Source organism: Cynara cardunculus (genome assembly GCF_001531365.2).
Source record: "Cynara cardunculus var. scolymus isolate 2C chromosome LG 13, CcrdV1, whole genome shotgun sequence".
In the NCBI taxonomy this organism is placed as follows: Eukaryota; Viridiplantae; Streptophyta; class Magnoliopsida; order Asterales; family Asteraceae; genus Cynara; species Cynara cardunculus.
In genome coordinates, this window is record NC_037540.1 from 18,801,880 (window position 1) to 18,824,003 (window position 22,124).

General features: G+C 36.9%; 3 protein-coding genes across 6 annotated transcripts; 2 read left to right on the plus strand and 1 right to left on the minus strand.

The window, feature by feature from the left end:
• The first annotated feature begins 887 nt into the window (after positions 1-887).
• On the plus strand, positions 888-8,365 carry LOC112525771 (RNA-binding protein 1-like). Its single transcript, XM_025136034.1, has 7 exons — positions 888-1,134; positions 5,371-5,492; positions 5,569-5,815; positions 6,197-6,258; positions 6,498-6,579; positions 7,773-7,910; positions 8,020-8,365. Exons 1-6 carry the CDS (start codon positions 1,029-1,031, stop codon positions 7,892-7,894), a joined length of 741 nt encoding a protein of 246 aa, XP_024991802.1. The 5' UTR covers positions 888-1,028; the 3' UTR covers positions 7,895-7,910; positions 8,020-8,365.
• Positions 8,366-12,767: 4,402 nt separating this feature from the next.
• Positions 12,768-14,351, plus strand: LOC112525140 (rhodanese-like domain-containing protein 14, chloroplastic). Its single transcript, XM_025135111.1, has 6 exons — positions 12,768-13,119; positions 13,205-13,251; positions 13,430-13,522; positions 13,608-13,746; positions 13,829-13,931; positions 14,072-14,351. Exons 1-6 carry the CDS (start codon positions 12,924-12,926, stop codon positions 14,184-14,186), a joined length of 693 nt encoding a protein of 230 aa, XP_024990879.1. The 5' UTR covers positions 12,768-12,923; the 3' UTR covers positions 14,187-14,351.
• A 1,011-nt stretch (positions 14,352-15,362) lies between these two features.
• LOC112525319 (UPF0160 protein MYG1, mitochondrial-like) lies at positions 15,363-19,051 on the minus strand. 4 transcript variants are annotated; one of them, XM_025135405.1, is made up of 7 exons: positions 18,744-18,863; positions 18,507-18,660; positions 18,302-18,400; positions 17,743-17,934; positions 17,511-17,630; positions 16,833-16,904; positions 15,363-15,940 (listed from the first exon to the last, which is right to left on the minus strand). In XM_025135405.1, the coding sequence occupies exons 1-7, from the start codon at positions 18,776-18,778 to the stop codon at positions 15,716-15,718; spliced, it is 897 nt and encodes a 298-aa protein (XP_024991173.1). In that variant the 5' UTR covers positions 18,779-18,863; the 3' UTR covers positions 15,363-15,715. The 4 variants fall into 4 exon arrangements, with proteins under 4 accessions (XP_024991173.1, XP_024991171.1, XP_024991172.1 ...); XM_025135403.1 differs by having other exon boundaries at positions 15,365-15,940; positions 18,302-18,410; positions 18,592-18,653; positions 18,744-19,051; XM_025135406.1 differs by having other exon boundaries at positions 15,368-15,940; positions 18,507-18,653; positions 18,744-19,051.
• Between the last annotated feature and the right edge of the window lie 3,073 nt (positions 19,052-22,124).

The window sequence follows — 22,124 nt, forward strand, 5'->3', positions numbered from 1 at the left end:
AATACCAGAGAAACCCTAGATTTGACAGGCAGATAATCCTCTAATAAGAACAAGAAGAAAGCAACGATCTGCAACACAAACACACACAAATCAGAAAGATGATAAACAGTCGCTTATTATGATAGTCCTCCTCGTTGTCCCGCTTGAACAGGTGCTCTCGCCGGTGCTCTCGTCGGTGTTCTCGCTGGTGCTCTCGTCGGTGTTCTCGCTGGTGCTCTCATCGGTGTTCTCGCCGGTGCTCTCTCTTTCTCTTCACCGCCTTCTCTCATCACTCAACAGGTAAAGACTTCCCTTTTCCCCTTTTCTTGAATGTGCTCTCTCTTCCTCTTCGCCCATTTTCATTCCAACTAATTCAGTCTAGTTAATGTTAGGAATTCAATCTAGCTAATTACAGGGCTGTGGAAGTGACAGTCAATTTCTATGTATTTAGTTCATATACAGTTCAATTTGGCTTCTGTATGGTTTGAGTTCATGTACAGTTCAAATCCTTCCAAATCCAAATCCTGCAAACCAAACACATGAATGGATTTTAAATCCAATCCAATCCAAATCCCTCCTGGGAATCCAAATCCCTCCTGAGAATCCAAATCCTTCCTAGAAATCCAAATCCCTCAGAAACATTACTGCAAACCAAACGCACCCTTAATTAGAAGGTAGATAATGAGAATGACACCCAACCCAACCCAACATGTCTTCAATTGGGTTATATTGACATCTAGGATTGGAATTTCTAAAATAGTTCATAATTGAGTTGAGTTGTTCAAATGTCAACGATAACCATCCGGAAAGAAAATACAACTTTTCAAAAAACTTTTATTATTTATTTATTTAAAATTTTAAACAATGAAAAACAGAAAAACTAAAAGTAAGGCTTCACCAAACGAACAAGATATAAAGCGCAACCGTGCCGTCGCAAATCTCTTTCCTTCCTTCTCGTCTCTTTCCGGCCCTTAGAACGCCGTAGTCAGCGAGTGCTGCTTTTGTTCTTCTTCATTCTCAGCATCTGATTTCAATTCGATATCCCAAAGATGAATGATTCTTACTGGAAATACGCTGCCGCTGAAGGTAGGCAGCAGCAGCAGCAGCAGCCACCACTTCAACAACTCATCGGAAAGCGTCCCCGTCCCGATTACGGTAAACTCTTCCTTTCCCTTTGTTTGATGTGTTTTTTCTTTATCTTATAAACCTACAATCTCAAATGAATTTTTATTTAAATGTTGATTTAGCCGGCTAGATGTTAGGGTTTCTTTTCTAGCAATTATAATGAAATCCAATATTTCAGAAATTTGTATAGTAGTGAAGGCTGCCATACCATGCCCTTTCGTTTTTATTTCATAATATGCTCTATGTTCCGTATCGAATTGTTTTGTGCAGATATCCGAAAACCCTAGTTACGACATTGCCATGCTTCTGCTTTAAATGTACTGCCAGTGCCCAAAAACCTATTCATTTTGATTACTGAAATTTAAAATTGGATGTTCGTCTCATAACATTTTGATTAATGGAATAATGGCCTTATAGTTTTGCTCGAAAGTTATGTAAATCACACTACTTGAAGGGATAGTCAACATGACCTAAGAAATAAACTACATGGGGATCTGAATTTGATGATTGATGATCCGTTTAGCATTGAAATTAGGTACCTTTTGGAAGAGAGGGAGGATACAGTTGTATGTTTAACATCAAGACTAGGGTTGAGACACATGATATCTGTGTCTATTTATCAGGTTCTGTTTGTTAATCTTATTATTTCATACTAATCGACCACTTAATGCTTTCGGTTAATGATCCGCTTAATCAATTAAGTGGCAGTCACTCAGTTAGTCGTAAAGCTCCACCTGGTGCTTTTTAGAACACTGATTAATAAAGTCTGATTTGTGACATATGATGCATAGGCATTGCCAAATCCCTGGCTAACCTTTTTTGCATGCTTGGATGTCAAGTCAAGAATCTGTTAATCATTGAAGCCAAATTTCTACCATCTGGTTGTCACCAACTGATTTGCATGTGGATGGTCCTTTGCAATTAAGATTAGAGCTTGAACCGGTGTCCAAATACATTTTGTTGTTCTTAGAGTATGTAATCATTGTAGTAGTAATGGACTAATGGTATATCTCGGCTTCCTTAAGATTCTATAGAAAGAGTAATAGGTATTTGGTGCCTTGTCGAATGTCATGATAACATGGGGGTGTATTTAAGGGGATAGGGTATTTGAATCTTTTTGACATCTCTGCATGTGCATCTCTGCCAGTAAATGTTTGCTCAAAAAATGATCTGAACCATCATTGAATATATGGTTGCACCCTTGGTTATGCGTTTCTCTGGTTTCATGTATCGATTAGAGTCTACCTTATGATATACAGCTAAAGAGTATTAATTGAGAAAACTTGGTATGACTCATAGGTTATGGATTTAAATGTTTTGGATGTTTAGAACCAATTTTTGTAGTGTGTTTGCTTTGAGAAGAAATGGGTGCCAATAAAAAAGTGGCAAGTAATTGGATGCTAGTTAAGATTATCTTAAGTAAAAAAAAAGTTTTGATATAGTTTTTAAAACCTAATTAAGGTTTGGGGTCAAAGGTTGTCAAGGCAAGCTGACATGTGTGTCTAGAGAATTCCAAAGGGGCTAGGTTACAAGTTGACTGCCTAATCCATAAGGTGATAAGTTGATCATAGGAAACCTTTCATGCATCACAATTAACATAAAAAAAGTTATATGCACAAAAAATGGGAAGTAGGCAAGCCCAAGGTTTGACAAAAAGAAGCTACTTTTTTACTATAAAGAATCAAAAGCAATGAAAACAAATACAATAGAAACAGCTGATTCAAGTTTTCTGTCAGATCCATGTTTGACTGGTCAGGGAGTTTAAGAAAGAAGCAAAATTGTCAAGCTTTTGAGTAAAATCTGCCGAGTCTTCAACCAACCTGAAATAGTTGAAGTTTGGGACTAATTTATATTATTCACCTAGGGGAAATCTCTTTTATCTATACATGTGCCATAATAGACAAGGAAATAATATACAAGGATAAATGCTACTAGTTGATGAGCTAAGTAGACTCTTTCAACATTCATTAAGTTGTCGCAAAGATGTCTATCATCCCCAACTTGCTACATCTGAAGCATCTCCACTCCAAGTCTTCTATAGTAGTTTTGTCATAACATCCGCAAGCTGGTGATTGTGTATGAATATGAATAGGCTTAATAGATGCTCTTTATGTTATCTATAACACAGTTCCTCACAAGATAACAATCAACCTTTACGTGTTTGGTCTTCTATTGAAGAACCTGATTCTTGACCATATGGATATCAGATTAGTCATCTCAGCTTCCTCATTAGTTTTTCATGGAAGGACCAAATACCTGGGGGTTGGCTATCTTGTTGTGTGTTATTCTATAGTCTGTACTATGGGTATGCAGACAAAGCCTCCATCTATTTTTTTACAAACCTTGAAATCTTTCAAATATTTTTACAGAACTCAGTTCCTCTCGAGATTATCCAAATCTTGTTTGCAAGTCGGGAGTATTCACGGAAACAGCATCTCTACTCCTTGGAGTAGAGAAAAGGTCTACGTACATCCTACCTCCTAGACCCTACCGACTACCGAGTGGGATATACTGGGCGTATTTGGTTTGGTTTTAGACAAAACCTCCATCTATTGCCTATTCATATGTATTCAAATTATCAACTTGTAGATTTTCTGACAAAAACACTACCGAAGACTTAAATAGACTCTACATGCAGCAAGTTGGCCATGATAGACATCTATGCTCTACTCGAGGAGTGTTTGAAAAATTTAGTTAGCTTACTTATTTGTTGTTTTATCCTTGTAACTAGTTAGCTTTTCTACCCTTAACTATTATGGCACATGTATCTATTTATAAGGATTTTTCTTTGATGAATAATACATGAGAAGTTACTTTATTTGCCACTACCCTTTCAAGTTTTATTAAGCAGAGACCCCTTTATATCGATACATGTGCTACATTAGATATGGATAGAACAGATAATTAGTTACAAGAAAAAACTCTACTAATAAAAAGTGAAGCAATTGAATCATTGATACAGAGATATAACAAGCAAATAAAAACAAGAAGACAGAAAAGTGATAAATAAAGGCAGTAGATATAGAAACGACAATAGTTCAAGTTAGATAAAAAGAACCAACCAAGTATAGAGGGTAGTAGTAACAAGCAGGTGAGGTGACTAATGGTGATGAGAGCTAGGCGAGGTGTTGACCGAGGGTGCCAATCAGTTGGCTCTGTCTTTGTAATCTCTCAGCACTCATTCTCTCTCTCTCTCTCTCTCAGTCTCCACACCTAAGAGTAGGTTGCTTTATTAGTCTGACTCGGTTTAAAGTTGCCCATCATGTCCATCTTCCATTTTCAATTTATTTTGCTTAGTCATTCCAGTTTCCACTAATATGAGATGGTGTGATCCTGGGTTGCCAATAGTCTTATGTGTTAACTTTTTGAAGAAAAGTTCATACTTTAAGATCAAGGTATCCAATTCTTAAAATGGTTTAATCATATTGCTGGAGGTACAGATTTGTTTGCAGCACTGGTGGGTTAATTTTTATTGCTGGACGGCTGGACCTGTTCATTCACAAGATGAGCAGGTTGATGATTTGGATTTTACTTTTGATGCTGTCGCAGCTTAGCCAAGTCTCAAATTTTGATCTCAATTGTATGTGAGATCAAATTTGCCATTTGAGCCAAATCTTTCAATATTACTGGATAGTCCCACAAAGGCCTCTAAGAATCCTATGACCTCCATGCTGGGCCAGGGGGCCCAAATCTTGTTCATGCAGATAGATGTCAACTTGTTAGTAAAACAAGATCTGCAATGCTTATGATTGGCTTGGTTAATTTAGTGTCATTTGTGGTTTAAACAAAAATTACTTGGCTTACCTTGAAACAAAAGAGTTGTTGATACGAATTGATCTTCTGTAAAGCAGTAAAGGAAGTATATTCCTTTCTTCCTCCATGCTCGCCTTTGGATGGCATTGCGGATTTGTGGTATAGATCACGTTTTTCATTTTGATTCTTTTTCTTACTTACTGAAGGGGAAGGGGAAGGGGATTCAAAAAGCATTGTAATTTGAAGTTTCAGCTCATTTGAAGTTGACTAGGCCATAAAAATGTCGAACTTCATGGAAGTTTCTGGAGGAATCAGGGGTATTCTTATATTTTTCTTTTTGACCGGAGTTTCCTCATCTAATGGATAATGGAATTTCTTGTATTTACATTGTCATTAATTCGCTCTTTTGTGCTGCATATCTACATCATATTTTTCTGTGGATCATATGGTTTCCAAGATGGTTGTATGGGTTTGTTTCTTGTTCTCTATGTGCTAATTTGATTCACATCATAGATGGTCCTGGTGGTCGTGACTTGCCAAACTATTTTGCTCGTGAGGATGAGAGAGGAACTCAACTAGTGGTTAAAGATTCTGATACTATTGGTGCATCTTATGACCGTTACCTGCGTGGCACGGTATGTCCATATGCAAAGCCTACTGTATCATCGTTTTAGTGATATCTAATTCTTACTTTCTAATCTATCATACCAGCAATTTCCATCATATGGTGGCATTGAGCCTGCTAGACCCATGAGCACAGGACTTGGTGGTCGTCTTCATGAAGATCCTCGCATGATGGGAATGGGCCTAGGGGGGCTGGATTCTACAATAGCAGCAACAAAAGGTCGAGATGCAGGGATGGTAGGTGGGAGGCCTGAAATCTCTTTGCCTCCTGATGCAAGCAATACACTTTTTGTGGAGGGTTTGCCTTCAAATTGTTCACGGAGAGAAGTGGCTCGTATCCTTTTCCAGCTTTCAACGCTCTTAAATTTCTACTTTGTATATCTGTTTCCTTATCTATAAGGAAATAGTTCCTTGCTTTCTCTTTTCCTTTCAATTTTACACACTTATTCATATGCTCAAACATGAGGTGATCATCAGTTTGAGATGGTCTATAGATCAGACAATTCCCACAAATTATATGACGGATCACATGCCAGTGTGCTACCAGTGTGCTATCAAACAAAACTATACCTTAATAATGGGATGTTGGATTGGATTTCACTTGAGGGTCTACAGTTCCATTGTGTCTCAGGGTAGAAGTTTTTTGAGAAATGTATCGTTATGCTTTCATTCTTTTTCTTCTTTTTATGTTGGTTCCTTCACCTTAGTTTGTCAGATATATTTCGTCCTTTTGTGGGCTACAAAGAAGTACGACTTGTGACAAAGGAATCCAGACATGTAAGAGTAAATCTGTTTGCTGCATTCATATACTCGAGCCTGATCATACTTTTTCTTCCACCCCTCTAGCACTGTTGAATTTTCTTTCTGGGCTGTCCCTTGAAAATTGCTACATTAATCTTTTTGAAACCATCACAAATATTTGGGGCAAGGCCACAAGGCCTTTTCGGGCATTTACAACTACTTTTGTTGATTTCTACATAGAGTAGCATGCTAAGATAGTCTTTTTGGTTTTACAGTCCAGTGGGGATCCGTTGGTACTTTGTTTTGTTGATTTTGAGAGTCCAGCTGAGGCAGCTACTGCTAAAGATGCACTACAAGGTACATTTGTATTCTTTGTATATGCAATTACAAGTTCTTGCGTTTGTACAAATTCGTTGATTTTTTATATTTGGAAAGTGCATTTTACTCCAACACCTGCTTGGTGCCTACTTTTCTTCTGTATTTGAACTTCACTAAACTCCACACTGCCATCAACTAGTTGAGGTGGCGATACAAATTTTTCTCATTGTTCTTCTCCAAGGAAAATATGTTATTTTCAACGTCCAATCATATTTAGGGGTACTGTAAATGTTGTGTTCCCTCAAAGCTATGCTTGATCTGGAAATCCTAGACTTTAGAACGATATGCCACCTTACTTTGCCGAAGGTTCCATTACGAGTTAGTCTTGAGAGTTGCCTAACTGCGCAGAGTTGCAGCTATGGAGTATTCATACAAATATAATAAAGTACAAGCAGCCATTTTCAATTGCTAAAGAGTGTATTTATCGTTCATTCCTCTTAAATACTCGTGACTCGTGAGCCTAAACGGATCTCCATCTACTGTGCCAATACTCACACTGTTTCTTGTAGCTAAGAGACAGTGGTGTATTGAGGATGGTGCGATTATGATAAACGGTTCTATTTTTCACCCTCCGCCCCAGTATCTCTGTGAAGCTTAAGTTGTGAAGTATTTAAGTTCCAAGTGGCGGTTTCTTCATTCCAAGGAACGGCGTCCAATCAACTACGTTGCCTTCGCTTGGTGGAGCCACATGCTCCATTTTTGTTGGCTTATAATTAAGTTAATCGTATCATATATGTCTTCCATTTTATAGACTTATATCAGTTTAAACTTATCATATATCCGTAAACACGACCTTGAAAACATACCCTATATGTGATTTCGAAGCGCATTGCCTTTTTGCTCGCGAAAATTAGTTGGGTAAACCACTAAAGTGGCTTAAATATCTGGTCTTTCTTCTGGCTAAGTATTAAAGAGGTTGATACTTAATATCTGATATGTACCTGAAATTGTGGTTGCGGCTACCACTATGAGATTCCGCTTAATCTCTAAGAACCGTAGCCTTGTGTATTTGCACCCCCATCTGGAAAAAAAGACAGCTAACAATCAGAGAGCTTCAGGATGCCGTTTCCAACATAACCCTTTTGTCGTAGATCTAAGACCTGCTGCTAATCCCCACCATTAAAAAACATGGTTAGTTGTGTGGTGTAAAATAGTCAAACTCGATTTTGCAGGTTATAAGTTCGACGAGCATGACCGAGACTCGGTCAGCTTAAGGCTGCAATTTGCTCGCTATCCTGGTGCAAGATCAGGTGGTGGAGCGAGGTCAGGTGGCGGAAATCGTGGAAGGCGTTGAATATGCAGCTTTACAGGTGATAAAACCTATATACCCATGCGCTCAAACCTTTGCTATTGGTAACCATAGGGTTTGCTGAATCAATATAGAATCACACTAAATTGTGACACGGCGCTTCTATGTAGGATCTATGCATGTCGCAAAAATATATGATGAGGGTGGGTTACAACGTTATGATGAATTACATCTCTCCTATTGGGTTTCCAGTTTCCTTAGGACCAGATGACTCGAGTGGGTTGCGATTTTCGAGCGGTGGTTGCACACATTTGAAGCTTTGTTATATGCTATTAACTTCCGTTTCGTGCCTGAGAGCAATGTTTAATTTATATTTTTTTCACTGCGAAGGTTTGTGCATTTTAGATTAGGGTATTATGTTGTGACTTTAACCTATGAATGTTGCAACTAGTGATATTGGGAATTCGTAGCCTATTGCTTCTTTGGAGTTTCACTTGTGTTCAATTGCTTTTCACATTATATCATAAGGGGTTAGGTTTTGGTGCATGTATGTCTATACTACATATTGTATGCTGCTATTATTGGATATGAGAGGTGACCATATGCCTATTTCAGCACCAGTTTTAGACATGTATGCTATATGGACTTTGGTAATAGAGAGAAGCAGCTTCAACAGTGCAATCAGATCTGTGCTCTTAGGATTCATTTGGTTTACTGGGATCCAGAGTGTGGGTAACCTGATTTTACCACTTTCTCGGTCCGTTCTTGGTGTTTTTTTTTTGTTGTTGGTATTTTTCAGTCGCATCTTGAGTTAAAATGGGTCTGATCTAATGGATGGGGAGAAGCATGGCGGTGGATGTCACCTTGCTAGTGGAATGGGCCTGACTGCCTAACCTTCGTGTGGGATTTAGACTATGCTACTAATCGTGCTGCTATAGTGGTTAGTGGCCATGGGGCAAGTACTTGTGGTCAAATAACGGTCTGGAATGGCAGTCCCGGAATTTACAGCACTATTGACCGCTAAATGGCCGCATATTAACACTAAATAGTGGCAGCCTAACCACTATTTGTAGAGTATTTTGGTGTTAAGCAACTATTTGGTGGGCTTCTACGAGTTTGGACTTGGGCTAGGTTTTATTTTAGTCCAACAATATTAAGACTTCATCGGTCAATGATTTAGCGATTTGTTTTGTGTGAAACTTGAGTTGTTTATGTTTATGTTTTGATGTTAAAATTATATTTTTTGTATTGAATACATATATATACACACACCCACACATATATAATTCTAATGATTATATATGTACCGCTATATTGGACTGTTAGACCATCCCGATAACTGCAATTTCATATTTTGACCGCTGTGACAACATAGGATTTAGATGCTTTTTGAGGGCCTATACTTCATGTGACATGCTGTCTGGTAATAGCCTGTGATTATAACACCTTGAATGTTTTATTGTTTTGCTACCTTATGCTTCCTAAGGAGCACTTGTGAAAAAAAACACACACGCTGAATGTTTCTTTTCTTCTAGCATCTTCGTCTCTGCTTGGCTTTTCATCTTCTTAACTGTTCTGCTGTCCCTCCTACCTTTAGCCTGAATAGATTGTGAAGCCCCTCTAACCATGACATGGCTCTTGATTGTCCCAATATGCTAGGTTCCTGTTACTTTGTTGTAATGGCGCCATTTTCTGAAAAGCATGTTTGTGCTCTCATTCACATGGCTTTCTTTGCAAAAATGGCATGCAACCTATTCTTTTCAACGGAAGTTGTATCCGGTGAATTTAGAGTTGATTTCTGGCCCTGATACAACCATGCTTCCTGTTTTGTGAAAACCAACTCATTACATCACTTGCTATTGGAAAGGCATGGAACTAAGAATCAAAGGAGCTGAAGCTTGTGACTTCCTTAGGTACATGATGCATATGGAGAACCAAATGGATGCACATCTAGCTAATACTGTCCGGGGTTAGGTATGTTTATGCATACAGCCACTGATTCAGGATTTAGGTGTGTGTGATCTATTTGTTAACCAGTTTTTCATTGGTATAGAAGTGAGCACCATTGATTAGCACTGTAGTGCAGAAATAGGGGTTGTGCCGATCTCTAACCACAACAAAAGGCATGTGGTTTAGGGTTAGTTACTTGGGTTTCTTCCTGCATCCATTTAACTCGATTATGAACTAATTACCCGATTTGTCTTGTACATAAATTAGGGGATATATGGGGTTACAGCATGATGAAACAGTGGTCCTGAGTTGAGTAAGGCTTTGCATAGGATCATTTAACTTGGTTGGGCTTGTGATATTAAAGTTGATGGAGTAGTTTTTAATGGTAAAAGGATAAAGTGAGTGAATAATACCTTGATTGAAGTGTATACCCTGGTGAGGTTAACAATTGAAGACATGCAAAGAAAGATGCAGGGGTGATATTGGTTCGGCTCATCTGGCTGCTGCTGGCATTAGAAAGCCGAGGAGCCACGCCAATATCATGCCTGTTTATTTCTTTGTTTTAGAGGCTTCTGCCAATCAGAAGAGAGTGTTGTTTTGTTCTTGTATGATTCAGAAAGGTGGTCCTGGTTATATAGATGGCTTATTTGAGATTATAAAAATTATTCCTGTTTGTTTATATCTGTTTGGGAATGTGTATTTGTTGATTACAAGTGAGAATAAGATTTAGACATATAGCAGATTAGCAGGTGTTTGTGGAATTGGTCTTTGAAGATACAGTTGAGTTGTTGGAGTTGGTTTGAATTATAAACAATGTGTGCTGTCCAGATATCCTCTCAAGATTCTCTCTTCTACCCTTTTTGTAAGTGTGTGCATATATTAATATTAATTGATATATTAATATCGTTATGGTGCTGCTGCATGTAGCACGTTATTCTTAACCAAATCAAAGATTGACAATCTTCTTTGTTGACGGATGTGATGTAGGGCTGTTTTTCATTAAGTTCTATATGGATGAAGTTTTTATGTTTGTATAGATTGGGAAGGTTTTTGTTTTAGAGGGGTTTTTAATAGATGGAAGAAGCATGTTTTTTAATTGAAAGGGGCACGTTTGGAAAAAAAATTTGGCTTTTTGCATAAAGTGCCTCTAGATACTTATTGAACAAGTCACTCTTTATATTATTAAGTCACTACCAATAAAGCTAACCGAATAAGTTGTGAGTTTATTAAGATCAATATGAAGCCCTTATTACTATAGCAAAATTTGGTTGGCTGTAATCGGTTTAAGACTGATTTGTAAGTGGTTAAGGAGGGATCGGTTATGATTGATGTAGCATTGGTTAGGTCGAAGCGGTTAAAGAATTATTTTCAGGAAACCAGTTAAGGACCGAGCCTAATTGGACCGGTTATAGGGACAAGATTCCTTCTTCCATGGCTTTTGTAAGTGAGTGCATATAATTATAATATAATATTATTATCACATGCAACACGTGATTTGTAATCAAATCAAGTGTCTATTGTTTTCCTTGATGATAATTGCATATGACTTTCAAAGTATCGAGTCTTGTTTATTTATGCTACATGGATGTGTAATTGTCGCCACATTTTAACATCGTAAAATCTTGTGTAACTAGTTTATGTGCTTTTAAGCAAAAGTCGTAAGCAAAGCACAAAAGAAGACATGCATTCACCTTCAACTCCAACTCTAACAAACAATAAAACCAAAGTACATATAGGCTCGATGGCTCGTCACTTGAAGTTGTGGGCTTAGGCCGCCAGGAACTGCGATGTCGGCTTTTATTGCTTTCATATCATTGTCAATTTGGATATTTTGTTGATGTTGTAATGAATGAGAGGAATTATTGAAAATGTAAAATGTATGGAGTGTAAGTAAAAGATAAAGGTTGGTTTCCAAAGTTGACCAAACGCAAATCAGAAAAAAGCAAAGCCATTTAAAACTGATTCAAATGAAAAACGAGATACCTACCACCTTCATAAATATACATTAATTAAAATGAATAAATATGTTTTTGTTTTTATTTCTATTTCTATACAAGTGTTTTGATTCTTGATGCCCAAATTTATGCTTCCCAAAACAAAATTCATTATGTTGCTTCAGAAAATAAAAAACAAAAATAATTATAAGTTTGAGGGATAAAAGATGCCCCAAGTCAATATCGAACAAACAGGCCTAATTCTCGGAAATTCTTCATCGTCCCACATCAGGCCCAATAACAATGAGGGTTTTCAAAGAGATGGGCTAACTCGTTAAAAAGCCCATTACAAAATGCCCACACCTGGTTTGTAAAAGCTTAACGGTGTTTACGATTTTTAGAATCATGTAATGGTTCTCTTGGACCATTATGTCCTTTTTGCTTGAGTTGGTGTTTTTTAATAAAGTTGGTCGGTCTTTATTTTGAAAAAACTTGACTTTCTGACATAAAACTCTCCCTCAAGTAATTTTAGATACAATTTTAAAATATTGGATTTTCCGTTATTTAAATCGCGTATCTCCATCACTTGTAGTGATTTATCATTCAATGAATGACATAAAAATATCTATCTAATCCAATTAATAATTATAATGTTTCTTACTTTACAGTGTACATCGAAAATCGTACTTACTCTTTATCTTTCTACCCATCCCGGAGATTCATCCTATCCATTCAAATTATTCCAGTAAATAACATAATCGTGGATAGGAAACTCCATTAGTGACCTGCCCCAATTTATTGTAGAAATTTTCGGGATCAATGGTCGTAAAAGTTGAGTGAATAAACTGTGACTCCCATTAAGCTCATTAAGTTGCTAAGATACAGATCATTAAGTTCAGGCCAGACTTTCAAGGGTAATTAGTTCCTATTGTTAGCAATGGGTGAAATCAAGTCAAAAAATGAAATGGGGATGGGGATGGGGATGAAACAAGATCCTAAATAAAAGCACCACCACAAACTCAGATTGTGGGGGGAACCAAAATATCCACATAACCCACCCCATACCCCACCTCCAGTTATCCCACTTTGATCATCTCAACTGCAATTATCATCTTTAATACCATCTGTGCAGACTGCAGTGGTGATTAATATATTAAAAGGGAATAAAGAAAAACAGACTCTGTTTTTAGATGATGGTTGCTCTCACTTCAGTCACTCCACATTCATCTTCTTCATGTTTGCAATCAAAGCTTTATCCTAATCCTCCATTTTTATCTCATTCAAATTCTGTAAATGAAAACAGTACCTGTTGCATTGCCATCAAGCCTTCTACAAGGAGACGCTTGACAATCCGAAGTGCAGCAACCAAACCTGCAAAAACACCTGGTAATTTCTGCTATTTTACCTTATATAATTATGGAGGAAACACAAACTTATGATATCCAAATCTCAACTATTTTCGGTTGTTTAGCTGAAGAAGACTGGAAGACAAAGAGGGAGCTCCTTCTAGAAAAAAGGGTAAATCTTTACGATAATTACTATAGACAACCGATCCTCTCATAAAATACAAAATAACTCAAAACCCTCCTAAATTGTAATTGAGATTGTTTTCAATTACCAGTGAGCATATTTCAAGCATAAACTCTGATTATTGAGCAGAGACAATAAGGGCAAAATCAAAGAATATATACTGCAGGTTCGAAGTGTGGATGTTAAGGAAGCATTACGACTTCAGCAAGAAAATAAGTTTGTGATTCTTGATGTGAGACCAGAAGCAGAGTTTAAAGAGGTCACATACTTCATATTTTCTCCAAGATCATTATCATCAAAAGTATATTGCATCACTAAAGGCACCATTTCTATTCTGGATGTAGGCTCATCCCCCAGGTGCTATCAACGTGCAAATATACAGGCTTATAAAGGAGTGGACGGCATGGGACATTGCTAGAAGAGCTGCATTTGCCTTTTTTGGTATCTTTGCTGGAACAGAAGAAAATCCCGAATTTATGCAAGGTATGAAAATGTTACCTGAGACAAATTCCGTCTTCAAATGCTCCAGATAAGCTGTTTTATCTATTTCTTCCACATGGATCAGGTGTTGAATCAAAATTAGATAAAAGCTCAAAGATCATAGTAGCTTGCTCATCTGGAGGTACCATGAAACCTACACAAAATCTTCCAGAAGGCCAACAGTCAAGGTTGCTTAAAAAAATTCCCTTCGCTTTCTTTCATCCTTCTCGTGATCAGAATCCTGTTTCGCTTGCTTTATTAGTCTTGGAATGGCCTACGATTATTGGACCTGATATAAATACCTATTTGGATACTATAATTACTGCAGGTCACTTATAGCTGCCTACTTGCTAGTCCTGAATGGTTATAGTAATGTATTCCACTTGGAGGGAGGACTGTATCAGTGGTTCAAACAAGACCTGCCTCTAGAGTCAGAAGAATGAAGTTTTGAACTACAAAGAGTTTCTTGTAATTTGCAGGTCTAACCTTAGTTCAAAACTTCTCCAGTTAACGATTATGATTTGATAGCATTACTCTATGTTTTGATCATCTTTGAATCGGATGTTTGATGCTTCTGTGTACTTCTAATTCTTCACAACTTCTGCTAGCCAACTAACACAGTTTTAGTGGATAAAAAACGACAAATCAAAGCTCTCACACCTAATCATCTCTGCTATTCTATCTATTGTTCTTATTGGGCCATAGAAGAACATCTAGGACTTGCAAGCAACAGTCATAAAAAGAAAAAAGAGACAAATACAAACCTGCACATGCAAAGCATTAAAATGTGCTCTACTTTCCAAATTAAAGCTGGTAAGTTCTCAATCAATAAGTGATATGCTTTCTTTAATCTTCTAGTAATAAAAGCTCATTCAACTCTATGACAACATTAATGCCTTGCATTTAGCCATGTATTTATTTCTACTAATTAGTTGCATACACAATAAGACTTTGTACAACCCAAAGACCAAAGTATCTGTAAATAAAAGCTCATCTAACTCTATGATAACATTAATGCATTAGCATTTAGCCATGTCGTATTTATTTCTACCAATTATCTGCATACAAAGCAAGAGTTGTAGAATCCAAGTATCCATAAATGAGAGTTCATCCCCTCCTTTAAGCACAGTGCATCGATATTTCAACAGTAAATCCTTGCATGAACAACCTTGCACGTCGGATACGGACTAGAATATGGGTAATTTTTCAAAGAAGTCATATGGAAGGTAAACTGGAATGGCGTGGTTTCTGCAGAATAAGAATGCCTACCCATTTCATGGACACTCCTCACCTCTGGTGAGGTTTGAACCCTTGACTTCCTGGAGGCTGAGCTCTACCGGTAACCCAGGTACCCTTTGGTAAGAATCTAATATTTTCAAGCAAGGGTAAATCAAACTCGTTAAGAGCACAAGGTTCCTCCACATTCACACAAGATTGACAAGCAGATATGATTCCTTCTAAAAATCCTTTACCTGCATCTCAGTATGCATTATACAACAAGACTAAACTAAGGCTATAGCAAAATTTTGCACATGTAACGGTTCATACAACTACCTATTAACTGCTATCTCACCTCAACTTAACCGAGGCATGCTCCTTGGATTAACGATTGGATGATATGATGGGTTAGTCTTACCAGAAAATGATTACAGGAAATATGAAGCCCGCTACGCTTGTCTGTTGAAAGTGGTCATGAACAGGTATGTACATGAATAAGCCATAGCCTGTTCAAGATAAATTAAATATCTAAAAGGAGACCTCCTTCATAAATATACTACATGGTAATCAGTTCAAAGCGGGAAATGACAAAATCGTTTAGAAAGTCTGTTCAGGATGGATCCGGCAGCTCCTTGGAGCTATCAAGGCCTAGCAGATCTTTAAAGAGTTCCAGTAGACCTGGCTGCGCTTCCTTGAGACATAGCTCAGTATCTAGATTAAATAGTTCTCATCAAATGACTGGGACCTTTCCTGCTTAAGCCAATAAAGAAGCTCTTGCCATGGCTAGAACACCCTCGTAAGTCTTATTTCCACCGATAAACCCGCTCGTATGCACAAAAACACAACCGGATATTCCTGCCACTTCAGAAAGATGATCATCTGTCAAACCCCTCCAATGAGATGGTAGAGGCTTCCTGCTTTCAAATTTATCTGGTGAAACTGCCACTGCCTGCACTCGCCACTTACTGTTCCTGTCATCCTACATGATACGAAAAATAAAACCCAAAAATATTAGTCTTTGAGGGTGCGTCTAATGTCCAGAAAGGATAGGACAGAACAGGACAGCTCTTCAACATTTGGTAAGACAGACCTCGACAGAACAGAACAAGTAAAATGACCAATTTACCCCTAATGAGTTGGTTATATATTTTGATTAATTTATGTAATTCATTAAATTATAATAATATAATTATTTTTTATAACGAAATATATAATTAGAAAATTTCGTCAAAACAATCAAAATGACACCAAAATAAAAACTTTATGTAGTTTCCAATTTTTATTTTATCCCTTTTCTACATTATTTTTTATTATTAATATATAATAAATTACATAAATTAATAAAAATAAACCATATAAAAATAATATTTTGAGGACAGTAAAATGAAAGTTTAAAAAGCATAAATACAATAAATAAAATATAAAGAATGAATAAAATGTAAAAAGGAGACCTATTTGATGTTTTAAAAGAGAATTAAGTTTTATTTTGAGGTTATATTGGTAAAATATAAGTCTGTTCCACCCTGTTCCATGGGTTAGGAGTAGAACAGACCTGTTCCACTCTGTTCCCGTCTGTTCCACATAAAAGTCCTGCCAAATGTGAAACAGAGATCCTTGTTCTGTGCTGTCATGTCCAGTGTACCAAACGCAACCTAAGTGTACAAGATGTTACAACTTAGAAGGATAAGTTCACTTATCATGCTACAAGAAACATCAGCCATAACAACTCCATCTATGATGACATGTGAAACTGGGTGGGTTTTCTGCCCTCATTAACAGTCAAGCTGCATTCTTTTCAGATAAAGGCATACATGGCAATTGGTAACATACTGCAAGAAACCTTCAGTGGAGCAAAAAGGTGTGTTAAGCACCTGATAAATAACGTATTTCAGGAGAGGATCAATCTTCAGTTCCACCTCAAGGTCGAATATGTGAAATTTCCACTGTCAAATAAAGAAAAAGTGAAGGGAGATTCGTTCAAATGACAATTATGTCGGTAAAAAATGAGAGCAAAACAAAATACATATCAACCAATTTTTTTATTTCCTTCAATGAGGCTCTTCTCCATTTAATCAAAGGTATGGACTTATCTGTTATGCATGTGTAGACCAAAATCTAATGCAGGCAACAGTATGAGATATGACCCCTCAGTATCCAAATTGGGCGTTTGAATCCTATATTTTTAATTGATGAATAAAGAAGAGTCTCAAATAGGTGCATTGTTCACGTTCCCTGAAACTTGTCAATTTTACATTGTAAGGCATACCCAGGTGCACAAATTAAAAACATAAATATGATATCTTTTCATGTTTCCAACCTGATGCTCATATCCCAAGTCAACAATGATGACCATAATTTCTTACTTTCTTCGTACGTAAACCATTGTGCTATATTCGACACCATCCATTCAATACACATTGATTCAGGTAAATATATATTTTGATCCTTTATAGTTCATGACAAATAATTTGTATTTTGCACCTGCTTCACATCAAGTATGGAGGGCTACATAAGGAGTGAGCTCATAACCATAAAAATTGCTCACTTACAGGGCAAGATTTCGTCAGCAACATGATTTCTCCACTGGGATCAATATCCTTTCTTGCTGCAAGACATTCCATTACAACCGATCTTGCTGGCAACCATGATTTTGCATGAAAATGGATACACTGGTGCATAAATAGGGCAAAGAGTCACTCATTACCATTGCCATACTTGGTGAAAGAATCTATTACAACATATTTCGAATAAGAAGCACACAGATGCCTTATTAAAACTCACGTTGATAAATTCACTCCCCGCCAAAGCCATTGCATGTTGAAAGGCTTGATCTTCTTTCTCAGATGATTGATCAGTATCATACCAGTTCATGTTCAATCTGGAAATTCTGGAGGACAGAGTTGTATTGTTCACATATCTGGGAGGCTGATCTGTCTCATACTGATTGATTCCATTGTCAATAGCATCAACTGCCTAATATGATGTACAGTCAAAAACTGAATTGGGTAAAGAGGAAGCACTATTTCAGAAACTAAGCCAGGATAAATTTGAACAAATACAACAAGCAACCATATCCAGAAAGAAGAAAAAAAGAAAATTTTAAGGCTTATTTCGGAACAAGATGCCTAGCATGACACAACAGAAACAAGAAAACTCTTGCCATCACCATCTTAGCAGACCTTTTGCTTAAGAATAATAAACTTTTCCAGAAGCATGCACGTTCCCCTTTTACTCTAATTGAAAGAAACTTTAGCATACTGTAGTTTAAGAAATTTTAGTTACAATGAGGTAATGGAAAGCACACTCTCTCACAAATCATCCATAGAAGTTTTCAACGTACCTCCACAAAATTCTTGTAAACAGCTAAAAACAGGCTATGTACATCAGGATGCCCCTCATCCATCTGAATTTCCTTCGCAATTATCTCAACCCCATAATGCTGCATGAAACTAGTTGTTCATTAGAAACTCAATTCGCTTGTAAGAACTAATCAATCTATGCCTTGAAACCTTCTTTTATGCAGAAATGGAGTTTTAAGTAATCACCTTATACACAAGGCCAGCACTACTTAGTTTAGTGGAAAATCCATTACAGAGTATTTCATCGAACCCTTTCTGATGATGATCAAACCTGTTGCTGCTCGGATCATATACTCCTCCAACATCAAGCACCGCATCAAGCGTATCCAAAACCTTCCCCCTCAACATTTCCCCAATGTCAATATATATTCCAAAACCGAAATAGTGCTACTAATAATAAAGTATATATGTGCATCATAGTACCTCAAGGTTTCTGGTTCGGATGATTCGGGCTCCATGGAACTTTGAGGTGAGGCTAATCATAAAGCATCCAAGGGCTTCGTCGCAGTGGAAGGTGCCGTTATGAACGCCGACTCGCTTAGATGGTGAAGCAGAAGCAGTGGAGAAAGGCAAACGAGAAATTTCAAGAAAATTGGTCATCAGAGAGAAAGGAACAAGGGATGTTCGAAATCGCAAAAGGGAAGCAGCCATTGTTAAGATTCGCAACTTCGATTTTGCATTGGATGGAAAATTGTCTCGTGAATACTGAACCCCTTCTGAGTTCTGACCTCCTGCTCCTGCCCTTGCATTTGTATATTTGATAGAGGCATGTTTAATCGAGTGGATGACAAGAAAATAATTAAAATTTGTTATAAATGAAAATCTCTCTCTATCTCTTTCTATATATATTAGGTTCTATATATTAGGTTCGATCTAATGTATTATACGGGATAATTTAAAAAATTAAATAATTTCAAAAATTTATCTTACAAATATGAATGATCATCGAAAATACGATGCTACTTTAGATTTGTACTTTTGAAATAATTCTAAACAATGACTCTTCAGATTGAATTTAGTAATAAAACTATATCAATAATTAGTTAAAATAAAGTTAACCCTAGAATAAAATTAAATTTAAAAATGAAACTATATCAATAAATTGAATTTAAATTTGTAAATAAATTTAGAATAACTATTCAGACTTATACTCTTGAAATAACTTTGAATTATAACTGAAAAATGACTTCAGACTTGTACCCTTAAAATAACTCTGAAGTAAAAAATTTCATACTTTAGAGCTCTGTATAGGCAAGTCAGAAGCTCTGCATGCACTATGCAAAGGCTCTACATGGTGCTCCGTCTGGAAAAGAAGACTTCAGAGTTCGGGTGAGCTAATTATGAATAATGACTCTTCAGACTTGTACTCTGAAAATAGCTCTGAAGTAAAACTCTAAAGAAATGACTCTTTAGACTTGTACTCTCTGAAGTATAAAAATCAATCCCACTAAATCAGAGTTCAGACTTCTAAGTCTGAAAAAAAAAGATTTCAATGTTCAGACTTTAGAGTTTGGGTGAGCTAAGTCTGAAAAAGAAGACTTCAGAATTCAGGTGAGCTAACTCAAAAGAATGACTCTTCAGACTTGTACTCTTCAGTGTTGTAGAAGACTTCAGAGTTCAGACTTCTAAGTCTGAAAAATAAGACTTCAGACTTCTTTTTCTAAGTTTAAAAAAAAGACTTCAGAGTTCATATTCCAAAGTTCAAGTGAGCTAAGTCTGAAAAAGCAAACTTCAGAGTTCGGGTGAGCTAACTCTTTAGAATAACTATTTAGACTTGTACTATTGAAATAACTCTAAAATAAAACTATGAAAAATAACTTCAGACTTTTATTATTGAAAAAACTTTGAAGAATAACTCTAAGAATGACTCTTCAAACTTGAATTTAGAAATGAAACTATATCAATAATTAGTTAAAATAAAGTTAACCCTAGAATAAAATTGAATTTAGAAATGAAACTATATCAGTAAATTGAATGACTTTGAAGACCTTGAGTTCATAGTTATTCAAATACCCAATATCTTTGAAAAAGACCCGATGGTAAAGTTTGCATCATACAGAGCGAGACCAACCAGAGCTCCTCTGGTTCTTAAGAACCAGACCCCCTGTGGACTCACCAACCAAAAGCAAGGCCAAACCAAAGTCCCTCTGGTCAAACTAGAGCTTCTGGTTCACCTATCCAAAGCTTCTGGGTCAAAAAAATGTTAAATACTTAAAGAATTTAAGTTCCATTTACAACTAGAGACCCTCTAGTTAAACATAAAGATCAACCAGAGCCCCTCTGGTTAAAACAACCAGAAGCAAAGTCATCCAGAAGCCAGACCAACCAGAGGGGCTCTGGTTTACAAGACTAAATATAAGTCTTAAAGACTTATCTTCAAAGTCTAGATAAGTTTATTACAAGACTTGTACTGTTAGAATTGCTCTGAAATAAAACTCTTCAAACTTTAGAGCTCTCTATGGGTAAGCCAGAAGCTCTACATGCACTATACAGAGGTTCTGCATGGTGCTTCGTCTGGAAAAGAAGACTACAGAGTTCGGTTAAGCTAACTCTGAAGAATTACTCTTCAGACTTGTACTATTGAAATAACTCTGAAGTATAAAATCAATTCCATTAAATCAGAGTTTAGACTTATAAATCTGGAAAAAAAAAAGACTTTAGAGTTCAGGTGAACTAAGTCTGAAAAAGAAGAATTTAGACTTCAGAATTCATGTAAGCTAAGTCTGAAAAAGAAAACTTCAGAATTCAGGTGCGCTAACTCTGAAGAATGACTCTTCAGACTTGTACTCTTTAGAATTGTAGAATACTTCAGAGTTCAGACTTCTAAGTCTGAAAAAGAAGACTTTAGACTTCTTTTTCTAAGTCTAAAAAAAGACTTCAGAGTTCAGACTCCAGAGCTCGGGTGAGCTATGTCTGAAAAATCAAACTTCAGAGTTCGGGTGAGCTAACTCTGAAGAATGACTTCAGACTTGCTCTCTTTCTGAAGTAAAACTTTTCAGTAAATTGAATTTAGAATAAAATTTAATTTAGAAATGAAATTATATCAATAAATTGAATTTAAACTTAGAAGTAAACACCATTTTTTTTCAGGAATCAGTTACCACACAAATTAATTAATCCAAGAATAAAATCAATTGCACCCTAAATTAGTGGGATTGATTGAATAAGAGGACACATGTCAATCAAATGAGTATGATTGAACTGTTAATGTAAATTGTGTCTAGATACGTTCAAACGAGTCTAATTGAACCACTAATGTAAATTGTGTCTAGATACATGTTTAGGCGGGAAAACAAGAAAACCAACTCACCAGAAGATGACACATGTCACTCATGTTACTTATTTATTTTAAATATAGATACAAAGGAAACCCATAAAGAATGAGGTGACACCTCCTAATCCTTGCGCGTTTGGTTTGAGGGTTTTGGAGGGATTTGGATTTGAAATCCATTCCAATCCTACGTTTGGTTTGTAGAAATGGTCGGATTTCAAATCCCGGGATTCATTTGAAATCCCACCAACACTGGATTTGAGAATCCTTCGCCCTTACACGGGATTTGAAATCCATTCCYGTGGATTTCATCGCTGTCTCCCTCTCATCGCTTCAATCCTTCTCATTGCTTCAATCCTTCTCATCGCTTCAATCCTTCTCATCGCTGTCTCCTTCTCATCGCCGTCTCCTTCTCATCGTCGTCTCCTCCGTCTCCGTTGCCACCKYCGTCGCCCTTCGTCTCCGTTGCCACCGTCGCCGTCGCCCTTCGTCTCCGTTGCCACTGCCGTCGCCCTTCGTCTCTGTTGCTCACC